General features: G+C 40.3%; 4 protein-coding genes across 32 annotated transcripts in view; all 4 read left to right on the top strand.

The window, feature by feature from the left end:
- Positions 1–13,366, top strand: part of LOC113524163 (protocadherin alpha-C2-like) — a 230,910-nt gene that overhangs the window by 153,148 nt on the left and 64,396 nt on the right. Inside the window, exon 1 of one of the 29 annotated variants that reach the window (XM_053241326.1) lies at positions 1–3,116. The exons of 27 other annotated variants lie outside the window; for them this stretch is intronic. In XM_053241326.1, the coding sequence (XP_053097301.1) occupies positions 732–3,116 (2,385 nt within the window). In that variant the 5' untranslated portion in view covers positions 1–731. Of the gene's footprint in view, positions 3,117–8,369; positions 10,764–13,366 lie in introns of those variants that run through there. One more of the 29 variants, XM_053241329.1, reaches the window with a different exon arrangement.
- Positions 1–13,366, top strand: part of LOC113524154 (protocadherin gamma-A10) — a 101,031-nt gene that overhangs the window by 27,786 nt on the left and 59,879 nt on the right. The window lies entirely within an intron of this gene.
- Positions 4,691–7,468, top strand: LOC113524147 (protocadherin gamma-A8-like). Its single transcript, XM_053241351.1, has one exon. The coding sequence runs from the start codon at positions 4,988–4,990 to the stop codon at positions 7,466–7,468; it is 2,481 nt and encodes an 826-aa protein (XP_053097326.1). The 5' UTR covers positions 4,691–4,987.
- LOC128320920 (protocadherin beta-16-like) lies at positions 10,770–13,036 on the top strand. Its single transcript, XM_053241368.1, has one exon. The coding sequence runs from the start codon at positions 11,667–11,669 to the stop codon at positions 12,894–12,896; it is 1,230 nt and encodes a 409-aa protein (XP_053097343.1). The 5' UTR covers positions 10,770–11,666; the 3' UTR covers positions 12,897–13,036.

Raw genomic sequence — 13,366 nt, 5'->3', positions numbered from 1 at the left:
ATGCTTTTTATGCATCACTTAATTTTCATTTCAAATAAATTAGCTGTATTAGTGGCGAATTCTTGCTTCACTTTCATTCTGACCATCTAGCTTAAAGCATAGTTTAATGAAATGTTTAATTACTCAACTCTTGCTATAAAACAAGGAAAAAGTACGCAATTTCCAAGACATTTCCTAAACCACTTGACTGCCCAGCGCTAGATCTGCTCGCAGGCGAGTCAGTATTGGATCGCTGTCTTGCTGATAAACTATAGTTCATATACTGAGCTTAGGACAATTATGTGAGCATGTGTAATTCTTTTGGCAGTTTTTTTTTACCTATCAACACTGACATTAGCAAAAATTCGCTCACTTTCAACCATCCATATTTACGCTTGGTGGGAATGACTAATAATGTAATGCAATATCAGATATGTCACGAAAATAAATTCTTGTAAATGTATTTGTAGTTCTTAGTTTTGACTCAAAGGGCCGCTGTTCAACAGCAAAGAACAGCTCTGACTATAAACTCCCTAACCCTCCTACATGGTCTGGCTGCGTCACAGAGAAAGGGAGGGCAAGCTTTTCACTTGAATAGTATTTAGACAATGTCCCAAAAAACGAGTTGGGTTCTTCCGTAAAATTTATTATTTTAATTTTAAATTTTCGGGACAAGAGAATACACAAAGCTGACTATCATAAGGAAAATACCGCATCAAAGGATCTTGAGATCAGACAGGGAAATATCCGCTATGGCGTTGCGGCACACGGTCCTGCTTTTCTTCGTCTTTTGTTCTGACTGCGCGTGCGGGCAGATCACGTATTCTATTCCCGAGGAAATGGCGAAAGGGTCGATGATCGGAAATATTGCTCAGGATTTGGGTTTGGATTTAAAAAGACTGAAATCGGGAAAAGCACGTATTTATACAGGAGGCAGCACGGAGTATGTCGAGCTAAACAGAGAAAACGGATTGCTTCTCATTAAAGAGAAAATAGACCGGGAGTCTCTTTGCGCGAAATTAACCCCATGTGCGCTCCATCTCCAGATGATTCTGGAAAACCCGATGGAGTTATATTCTGTTACCGTGGAGATCACGGATATAAACGACAATGCTCCTAATTTTCAGAAGAATGAAATGAGGTTTGAGATAAGCGAGTCAGCAATGATCGGTGCCAGATTCGTGCTGGGTAAAGCTGCTGATCCGGATGTTGGAATAAACGGACTTCAGAGCTATTCCCTTAAACCCACGGATAATTTTGTTTTAGACAAAGAATCGGGCGGTGACAAGAATGTAGAGATGATTTTACAAAATCCCCTTGATCGAGAAAAAGAAGGACAAATTAATTTATTGTTGACAGCTTTTGATGGCGGTGAGTCTCGGCTGTCGGGAACAATGCAGATACATGTAACAGTTGTGGATGTTAATGACAATCCCCCTGTATTTACCCAAAAGGTGTACAAAGCTACGATAACGGAAAATAGCACAAAGGGAACCAAAATAACAACAGTAAGTGCTTCTGACGCGGATGAAGGCTCTAATAGTCATGTGTCTTATTACATTTCTGACGCAGTGGACAGTGTTGTGGCTGATATTTTTCTTGTAGATCAACATAGTGGAGAAGTGGTTTTACATAGTGACATCGATTATGAAAATTCAAACCATTATCAGATTGACATTCAAGCCAGAGACCAAGGAGGACTCTCTGACACGTGTAAGGTAATTATTGATATCTTGGACATTAATGATAATAAGCCAAGTATTGATATAATCTCCATGTCCAGTTTTATATCTGAAAAGTCCAAACTGAACACTGTTGTTGCTATGTTGAAGGTAAATGATCCGGATTCATCTGTAAATGGACAAGTTCACTGTGATATCAGTGACAATATTCCCTTTGCAATAATATCTCAATCAAACAATTTCTTTAGTCTGCTCACAGATCAGGACTTGGATAGAGAGAGAGAAGCTGAGTATAACATCACTGTGACTTGCTCTGATGAGGGAGTTCCCTCACTCTCCAGCAGCACTTCTCTCCGTTTACACATATCAGATGTAAATGACAACGCGCCTGTTTTTGACAGAAATAATTACGAGGCCTATGTGGTGGAGAACAACACACCAGGTCTCTCTATATTCACAGTGAAGGCCAGTGACGCAGACTCCAACCAGAATGCTCGACTTTCTTATATTTTAGAAGAGAGCACTGTCAATGGAGTTCCTGTATCATCATATGTGTCAGTCAGTGCTGATAGTGGAGTCATTAATGCCGTGCGCTCTTTCGACTACGAGCAGTTAAAGGACTTCCATTTCCGCGTAAGAGCGCAGGACGGAGGCTCTCCTCCACTCAGTAGTAACGTGACAGTAAAAATTACCATCCAAGATCAGAATGACAACGCTCCTCAGGTTCTCTACCCAGTACAGACTGGTGGCTCTGTGCTGGCTGAGATTGTGCCTCGTTCAGCAGATGTCGGCTATCTGGTCGCTAAAGTGGTGGCTGTTGATGTGGACTCTGGACAGAACGCCTGGCTCTCCTACAAACTCCACAAAGCCACAGACAGGGCGCTGTTTGAAGTGGGAGCGCAGAATGGAGAGATACGAACTGTGCGCCAGGTCATTGACAAAGATGCTGTGAAACAAAAGCTCACTGTACTTGTGGAGGATAACGGACAGCCATCTCGCTCCGCTGTAGTTAACATCAATGTAGCTGTAGCGGACACTTTCCCTGAAGTGCTCTCAGAATTCACTGACTTTACGCACAACAAACAATATAATGATGACCTCACCTTTTATTTAGTTTTAGCATTAGCTGCTGTTTCTTTCCTTTTCATCACGACTGTAGTGGTTATAATATCAGTAAAGATCTACAGGTGGAGACAATCGCGCATCTTCTATCAGTCCAATCTCCCAGTTATTCCCTACTATCCACCCGGTTACGCAGACACAGGAGTTACTGGAACTCTGCCACACATGTATAATTATGATGCTTGTATGACAACTGACTCGAGGAAGAGTGACTGTAAATATTCTACACTCGGAGGACAAAGTGTTTTAGTGATGGATCCGAATTTTACAGAAACTATGCAGCGCGTAATGAAGGAAAATAATCTTCTAGAAGACCCTGATTCTCCGGAGTTGGTAAGGGCTTGTGATCTAAATTCCTTACCATGAACCTTCCCCAGTCTCGATACTGTCTACTATTCATTTTAATCAGGAACTATCATGCTTTTGGGAAAGTTTCCTGTGTGAATGCACTTAAACCTACATGTTCCTATAATATTCTGTTTTCTGAATATTTTGGATGACAGTAACTTTTATCTGGATCTCAAGGACAGTACCATATTAGTTTGTTATTGTTTTTTACATAATAAATTCTCAGATCTACTTAGAGAGCCAGCAACTGTTTTTTTTTTCTTGATGACATGAATATTGCTTGCAATATGCTGCTTTATATGTACATTCTGATTTTTCTGAAATAGAAATGACAGTGATGTGACTGCACTTTGCTGACATTGCTCACAGACTTTTTTATCTCTATCGCTAATGAAGGATTGTGTAAATATTATGTGTCAAACACTAGGTGTGGATCAGTGCAGTGTGATTTTTGTTCATTTATGGTGCTGTTTGGTGAAGTGAGGTTTTCAGCACTTCGTGTTGGATAGTGATGGGCAGACTCACGCACACTGACAACTCAAATAACAGCACCTGAACACCTTCCCCTTGGATTTTGTAATGATATTAGATAATAAAAAAACATATTCAGCACAATCCACCTAGTTATGGACATACAGGAGTTACTGGAAGCCTGACGACTGACTCAGAAAAAAGGAACTGCAAACAGTGGCCTACATGTGGTTGTCAAAATGTTTTAGTGATGGATCAGAGTTTCAACAAGAACATGGCATGATCAGGGAAGGTAATGAGTTCTAAGGGCATGGAGACTTTCCACAATTGATAAAGAGTGATTTAATAATCCACTGCCTTCTTGCTATAAATCAGTTGACAGAATTTGTTGTTTATAACAAATTGTTGTTTATAAGCTTTTTTATGGTTGTATGGCTAAATAGTTTCCCTGTAGTTGGATTTTGGTGATTTTATTTGAATGAAATATTAAGGGAAGACTACAAACACTAAACCCGCCCTTTACCACCACCATAACCTTTGGAACCTTTCACAGAAGTAGTTGACTCGTGTCTTTTCATACGAGTGGTGCAAAGGGCTACGAATTTGTACGAGTGGGGCCATGTGGAAGTATCAGCTTTAAACTGTTTACAATTAACACTTATACTTTAGGTTTCAGTACCAAACATGCTGGACAGCGCCAATTCATTTTACTCTGTATTCTGAAAGGTTACATCTAGCGATCATATGTCACATCATACCATACCACATCATATCATTAGTTCGTCGATAACGTGTCTGTAAGAATTAGACTGATGCACGAATTCTTTGGGAAAACTGTTTTAAAAGACAGAAAATAGAATGCAGTTTATACATATATAAGTAATTGATGGCTTGTTTGGAAAAGCTGATATTATGATAAGGAGGAGGAGGAGGAGGAAAAAGAGGGGGAGAGGAGGAGGAGGAAGCAAGTAAATTCCTCGTAGCTAGTTTCTATAATATTTCAATTCACATTTCAGCTGAGAAATTTACACTGATTTGGAGAATAACCATAAAATGTTAAATTATACTCTTATTTATTCGATCTCTGGTACTTTGTGAAAGATAACGAGTTTTAATACCAAATCTAATTTTGCTATAGGTTTATGATATTACTTTCAAGCAATTTATTTGTAGTTCTTAGTTTTGACTCACAGGGCCGCTGTTTAACAGCAGTGGACTGAGACTGGAGTTAAAATCATCAAACCCTCCCACGTCATCCCACTGTATCAGAGAGAAAGAAAGGAGGACAAGCTTTTCTCAGCCCAGTGTTAAGACGACGTCGGAGCATAATAATTTAAATAAAAAGGAAGTTATACTTGCTTTCTAGTTATTAAAATCTGATCTACATGATAAGATTGCTGCGTTTAAGGGCGTTTATTTCAACGAAGGAAATATCCGCTATGGCGTTGTGGCACACGGTCCTGCTTTTCTTCGTCTTTTGTTCTGACTGCGCGTGCGGGCAGATCACTTATTCTATTCCCGAGGAAATGGCGAAAGGGTCGATGATCGGAAATATTGCTCAGGATTTGGGTTTGGATTTAAAAAGACTGAAATCGGGGAAAGCGCGAATCTTTTCAGGCGAGAGCACGGAGTATGTCGAGCTGAACAGAGAAAACGGATTGCTTCTCATTAAAGAGAAAATAGACCGGGAGTCTCTTTGCGCGAAATTAACCCCATGTGCGCTCCATCTCCAAATGATTCTGGAAAACCCGATGGAGTTATATTCTGTTACCGTGGAGATCACGGATATAAACGACAATGCTCCTAATTTTCAGAAGAATGAAATGAGGTTTGAGATAAGCGAGTCAGCAATGATCGGTGCCAGATTCGTGCTGGGTAAAGCTGCTGATCCGGATGTTGGAATAAACGGACTTCAGAGCTATTCCCTTAAACCCACGGATAATTTTGTTTTAGACAAAGAATCGGGCGGTGACAAGAATGTAGAGATGATTTTACAAAAGCCCCTTGATCGAGAAAAAGAAGGACAAATTAATTTATTGTTGACAGCTTTTGATGGCGGTGAGTCTCGGCTGTCGGGAACAATGCAGATACATGTAACAGTTGTGGATGCTAATGACAATCCCCCTGTATTTACCCAAAAGGTGTACAAAGCTACGATAACGGAAAATAGCACAAAGGGAACCAAAATAACAACAGTAAGTGCTTCTGACGCGGATGAAGGCTCTAATAGTCATGTGTCTTATTACATTTCTGACGCAGTGGATAGAACTGTGGCAAATATTTTTGTTGTAAATAAAGAAAGTGGAGAAGTTACATTAAACGGTCAGATTGATTATGAAAAATCGAACATTTACCAACTCGATATTCAGGCCAGAGACCAAGGAGGACTCTCTGACACGTGTAAGGTAATTATTGATGTGCTGGACATTAATGATAACAATCCAGCAATCATCATTGTCTCCTTGTCCAGTTCTATATCCGAAGAATCTTTACTTAACACTGTTGTTGCCATGTTGAAAGTAAATGATCCGGATTCAGCTGCAAACGGACAAGTTTACTGTACTGTTAATGATAATATTCCATTTACTATCACTTCCCCGTCCAATAATTTCTTTAGCCTGCTCACAGATCAGGAATTGGATAGAGAGAGAGAAGCTGAGTATAACATCACTGTGACTTGCTCTGATGAGGGCGTTCCCTCACTCTCCAGCAGCACTTCTCTCCGTTTACACATATCAGATGTAAATGACAACGCGCCTGTTTTTGACAGAAATAATTACGAGGCCTATGTGGTGGAGAACAACACACCAGGTCTCTCTATATTCACAGTGAAGGCCAGTGACGCAGACTCCAACCAGAATGCTCGACTTTCTTATATTTTAGAAGAGAGCACTGTCAATGGAGTTCCTGTATCATCATATGTGTCAGTCAGTGCTGATAGTGGAGTCATTAATGCCGTGCGCTCTTTCGACTACGAGCAGTTAAAGGACTTCCATTTCCGCATAAGAGCGCAGGACGGAGGCTCTCCTCCACTCAGTAGTAACGTGACAGTAAAAATTACCATCCAAGATCAGAATGACAACGCTCCTCAGGTTCTCTACCCAGTACAGACTGGTGGCTCTGTGCTGGCTGAGATTGTGCCTCGTTCAGCAGATGTCGGCTATCTGGTCACTAAAGTGGTGGCTGTTGATGTGGACTCTGGACAGAACGCCTGGCTCTCCTACAAACTCCACAAAGCCACAGACAGGGCGCTGTTTGAAGTGGGAGCGCAGAATGGAGAGATACGAACTGTGCGCCAGGTCACTGACAAAGATGCTGTGAAACAAAAGCTCACTGTACTTGTGGAGGATAACGGACAGCCATCTCGCTCCGCTGTAGTTAACATCAATGTAGCTGTAGCGGACACTTTCCCTGAAGTGCTCTCAGAATTCACTGACTTTACGCACAACAAACAATATAATGATGACCTCACCTTTTATTTAGTTTTAGCATTAGCTGCTGTTTCTTTCCTTTTCATCACAACTGTAGTGGTTATAATATCAGTAAAGATCTACAGGTGGAGACAATCGCGCATCTTCTATCAGTCCAATCTCCCAGTTATTCCCTATTATCCACCCGGTTACGCAGACACAGGAGTTACTGGAACTCTGCCACACATGTATAATTATGATGCTTGTATGACGACTGACTCGAGGAAGAGTGACTGTAAATATTCTACACTTGGAGGACAAAGTGTTTTAGTGATGGACCCGAGTTTTACAGGAACTGTGCAGCGCGTAATGAAGGAAAATAATCTTCTAGAAGGCCCTGATTCTCCGGAGTTGGTAAGGGCTTGTTATTATAATAATAAAATAATGTCTTCCTAGGTCATCCAAACATACAAAGCCAACCAGATATCACGTATATATAATAGTAATCTTTGTAGCCTACTTTGTAGTTTTTGAAATGTACTAGGCCGAGAGTCTAATTACAAAAGCCGAGAGTGTTGTATTGCATACAGTGAATGTCAGGATTTATGTCTGTATGTCAGTTCTCCGCTTTAAAAGTTTATAAAACTTTTATTTGTGTGTGGTTTACTGAATATTTAACACTATTTCCATGTAAGGAATGATCTGCCCTCTTTTTATATAACGCTTGACACGTTCAATCATTTATCATCATTTCAGACATACCTATACTGGTGTATATTAACGTTTGTGTCAACAGTACTGTAGCGTAGAAAATAAGTAATAATGACACTAACAATATGTATCTACATATGCTACACAACTAGACAAAATACAAGTAACTGATTCATCTTGCTAAAGACAAATACTTTCTTGTTTCCGTACAGAGACTGGACAAGCGTGAAGTGCATGTTATCACTTTTATTAATAGAATATTAAGCACGGGCTTTGGAATTCGTTACATATAGTCCAAGTCATTATTATTATTATTATTAATTTTTTTTTACTTTTCTAAAACAGATATTAATTCACGAAAATGCAAATTATGGCGAAATCATATGTGTAGTTCTCAGTTTTTAACTCAGAGGGCCGCTGTTTACTCACGGTGCTCTAAATTAAATTGTACCCGCCTCACACTCGCCCATCTGCGTCCCGAATAATCAAAGAAAGAAAAGCATTCGCGTCTCGTTCTCGCCATCTCCGGAGTTTCAATGGATTATTTTCGACATATGTTTTAAGAACAATCAGTTTCAGTATTTGCTCTTAATTGCTAAGTATAAGGATTTATACACCTGAGAAGATTTAGGACGTCTTCTGTACAGACGCTGCGGCGATGTGGCACACGGTATTGTTGTTCATCCTCCTTTCTTCTCGCTCCGTGCTCGGGCAGGTCAGCTACTCCATACCGGAGGAAATGGCGAAAGGCTCGATCGTTGGAAATATTGCTCAGGATTTGGGATTAGATTTAAAAAGACTGAAATCTGGAAAAGCACGAATATTTTCTGGAGATAACACCGAATACATCGAGCTGAATAAAGAAAGAGGGATGCTTTATTTAAAAGAAAAAATAGATCGCGAGTCTTTGTGCGCTAAAACAACACCTTGCGCTTTACATCTCCAAATGATACTTGAGAATCCAATGGAAATGTACACAGTTACTCTAGAAATAACGGACATTAATGATAATGCGCCATTTTTCCAAACGGAGGAAATCAGGATTGAAATAAGTGAAGCGGCTGCACCGGGAGCGAGATTCGTGTTAGAGAGAGCAATGGATGCTGACGTCGGTACAAACGGCCTTCAGAGCTACTCACTTAAACCGACAGATCATTTTGTGTTAGATTTACAAAACCACGCAGACGGTGATAGAAGTGTTGAAATGATTTTGCAAAAACCACTCGATAGAGAAAAACAGGAAACATTTAGTTTGTTATTAACAGCGATGGATGGAGGTGAACCGGTTCTGTCTGGTACTGTACAGATACACGTTACTGTGCTAGATGTTAATGATAACGCTCCTGTTTTCAAGCAAAAAATATATAGGACGACATTAATAGAAAATTCAGCTAAAGGAACTAAATTAATTACCGTGAGCGCCTCTGACGCGGATGAAGGCTCTAACGGTCAGGTGACATACTATTTATCAAAAACAATGGATAGTTTGTTGGATCTGTTTACTGTCGTTCGACGTACTGGTGAAGTTATGTTAAATGGTGAGGTTGACTTTGAAAAAGCAAAAAATTATCAACTTGAAATTCAAGCTAAAGATAATGGAGGACTCTCTGATTCCTGTAAAATAATTATTGATGTCTTGGACATAAATGACAATAAACCAGCTATCACTATTCTGTCTATGTCTAGCTCAGTATCAGAAGAATCTACTTCTGGCACAATTGTAGCGATGATGAAAGTAAATGACCCAGATTCAGGTGAAAATGGACAAGTTCAATGCACTATTAATGAAAATATTCAATTTACTATGACATCTTCGTCTAATAATTTCTTTAGCCTGCGCACAGATCAGGAATTGGACAGAGAGAGAGAAGCTGAGTATAACATCACTGTGACTTGCTCTGATGAGGGCGTTCCCTCACTCTCCAGCAGCACTTCTCTCCGTTTACACATATCAGATGTAAATGACAACGCGCCTGTTTTTGACAGAAATAATTACGAGGCCTATGTGGTGGAGAACAACACACCAGGTCTCTCTATATTCACAGTGAAGGCCAGTGACGCAGACTCCAACCAGAATGCTCGACATTCTTATATTTTAGAAGAGAGCACTGTCAATGGAGTTCCTGTATCATCATATGTGTCAGTCAGTGCTGATAGTGGAGTCATTAATGCCGTGCGCTCTTTCGACTACGAGCAGTTAAAGTACTTCCATTTCCGCGTCAGAGCGCAGGACGGAGGCTCTCCTCCACTCAGTAGTAACGTGACAGTAAAAATTACCATCCAAGATCAGAATGACAACGCTCCTCAGGTTCTCTACCCAGTACAGACTGGTGGCTCTGTGCTGGCTGAGATTGTGCCTCGTTCAGCAGATGTCGGCTATCTGGTCACTAAAGTGGTGGCTGTTGATGTGGACTCTGGACAGAACGCCTGGCTCTCCTACAAACTCCACAAAGCCACAGACAGGGCGCTGTTTGAAGTGGGAGCGCAGAATGGAGAGATACGAACTGTGCGCCAGGTCACTGACAAAGATGCTGTGAAACAAAAGCTCACTGTACTTGTGGAGGATAACGGACAGCCATCTCGCTCCGCTGTAGTTAACATCAATGTAGCTGTAGCGGACACTTTCCCTGAAGTGCTCTCAGAATTCACTGACTTTACGCACAACAAACAATATAATGATGACCTCACCTTTTATTTAGTTTTAGCATTAGCTGCTGTTTCTCTCCTTTTCATCACAACTGTAGTGGTTATAATATCAGTAAAGATCTACAGGTGGAGACAATCGCGCATCTTCTATCAGTCCAATCTCCCAGTTATTCCCTACTATCCACCCGGTTACGCAGACACAGGAGTTACTGGAACTCTGCCACACATGTATAATTATGATGCCTGTATGACGACTGACTCGAGGAAGAGTGACTGTAAATATTCTACACTTGGAGGACAAAGTGTTTTAGTGATGGACCCGAGTTTTACAGAAACTATTCAGCGCGTAATGAAGGAAAATAATCTTCTAGAAGATTCTGCTTCTCCTAAAATGGTAAGAGATTCTTATAATGTATTAAAATGTGCTTCATCTTTACAGAATGATGAAACAGGACACATAACCCTCCTTACCAATTTGATTAACATTTAATTGCTAGAAGAAAAAACGCGGAAGAAACGCTTAATTGGATATCTTTAAATTGATTAATTACATAATCACAGGTGTATATATATATTTTTTAAAACATTATATGGCAATAACTGTTTTTTATGTCTAAGTGGAAGAACAGTCATATGGATTCCTTTTTCCCATATCTTCAATGGTTCAGCTCTTTTCGGCACCACAAGCACTTGACAGCGTTAGACAATTTGTCAAGTTAATAATTTATCATATTTAACTCTAACATGCCTACATATTCGTATTTCTGCCAATCTATTGTATGTTGTATGTCTAACAAATGCCTGTGGTTATACAAGAGTGCGATTTTACGTTTTAATTACCTTTCATTACCTTTGCACTATAATACAAGTAATTCAAACCAGGTATTTTGTGTGTAGTGTTTCAAAGCATGCTACAAACACAAGATAATTTCATAGCTTTAGTGACATCACTGTTTGTAGAATTATGAGTTTGAATTTCGATAACAGCATTCAGTAAAACATGCTTGACTTTATAATAGAAGGACATGTGCAGTTCTCAGTTTTGGACTCCGAGAGCCGCTGTTTAACAACGGTGCGTTAAAATCTCTCTGTATCCGCCTCAGACTCGCCCATAGCGTCAGAGGAAGAAAATCCTTTCTCTGCCGTTTTCCTCATTTTCTCATGCTTGATGGATTATTTTTCGGTGACTCTTTTAAGAATACCAAATTAAGGAGTCAGCCTCGGCATTTATTCACTATAAGGACTGCAAAACTGGACGAGGCGGCTCCTGGATGTCATTTCTGAGGGTGTTGCAGTGATGTGGCAGACGGTATTGTTTTTCATCATCCTTTCTTCACGCTCCGTGCTCGGACAGGTCAGTTACTCTATTCCGGAGGAAATGGAGAAAGGCGCAATCGTTGGAAATATAGCGCGAGATTTAGGTTTGGATGTACAGACAATGAAATCAAGAAATGCCCGCATATACACGGGTGACGAGATGCCGTATATCGAGTTGAATAAAGAGAGGGGAATTCTTCTCATTAAGGAGAAAATAGACCGAGAGGCTCTTTGTGCAAAAACGACTCCATGCGCTTTGCATCCTCAGATTGTCCTAGAGAATCCAATGGAGCTATATAAAATAACAGTAGAAATTACAGATGTAAATGATAACTCTCCACATTTTCAAAGAAATGAAATTATTTTTGAAATTAGCGAGTTAGCTGTACCCGGTGCTAAATTCGTGTTAGAGCATGCTATCGACTTGGATGTTGGTGTTAATGGCTTGCTACGTTATTCACTGAAACCTACAGATCATTTTGCTTTGCAATTACAAAGCCAAACTGATGGAGATAAAAATATGGAGCTGGTGTTACAAAAACCGCTAGATCGCGAAAATCAGAAACATCTGACTTTGACGTTAACCGCCACGGACGGAGGCGAACCACGCATGTCTGGAAGTGTAGAAATACACATCACTGTTCTGGATGTTAATGACAATGCTCCTGTTTTCGATCAAAAAATGTATAAAGCCACACTTACTGAAAATTCACCAAAAGGCTCTGAGTTGATAACTGTCCGAGCCCTTGATAAAGACGAAGGCTCTAATGGTTTAGTATCATATTATATCTCAAACATCATGGATTTAAATGACGTCTTTGTAGTTGAGCCACAAACTGGTAAAGTGTCAGTTAATGGATTAATTGACTATGAAAAAGCAAGCCATTATCAACTAAACATACAAGCTCGAGATCAAGGAGGCCTTTCGGATTCTTGCAAAGTTATAATTGATATAATTGATGTAAATGATAACAAACCTGTGATCAATATTGTTTCTAGGTCAAATACTATATCAGAAGAATCTAAGCCTGGCGTGATAATTGCAATGCTTAATGTTAATGACCCAGACTCTGATCTTAATGGGCAAGTTCAATGCAGTATCAATGAAAACATACCATTTGTTATCGCATCTCAATCCAGCAATTTCTTAGCCTGCGCACAGATCAGGAATTGGATAGAGAGAGAGAAGCTGAGTATAACATCACTGTGACTTGCTCTGATGAGGGAGTTCCCTCACTCTCCAGCAGCACTTCTCTCCGTTTACACATATCAGATGTAAATGATAACGCACCTGTTTTTGACAGAAATAATTACGAGGCCTATGTGGTGGAGAACAACACACCAGGTCTCTCTATATTCACAGTGAAGGCCAGTGATGCAGACTCCAACCAGAATGCTCGACTTTCTTATATTTTAGAAGAGAGCACTGTCAATGGAGTTCCTGTATCATCATATGTGTCAGTCAGTGCTGATAGTGGAGTCATTAATGCCGTGCGCTCTTTTGACTACGAGCAGTTAAAGGACTTCCATTTCCGCGTCAGAGCGCAGGACGGAGGCTCTCCTCCACTCAGTAGTAACGTGACAGTAAAAATTACCATCCAAGATCAGAATGACAACGCTCCTCAGGTTCTCTACCCAGTACAGACTGGTGGCTCTGTGCTGGCTGAGATTGTGCCTCGT

The sequence above is a fragment of the Pangasianodon hypophthalmus genome, chromosome 17 (genome assembly GCF_027358585.1).
Source record: "Pangasianodon hypophthalmus isolate fPanHyp1 chromosome 17, fPanHyp1.pri, whole genome shotgun sequence".
Classification (NCBI taxonomy): domain Eukaryota; kingdom Metazoa; phylum Chordata; class Actinopteri; order Siluriformes; family Pangasiidae; genus Pangasianodon; species Pangasianodon hypophthalmus.
Note: the sequence above shows the minus strand (reverse complement) of the source record. Positions and strands in the feature narration are given on the sequence as shown.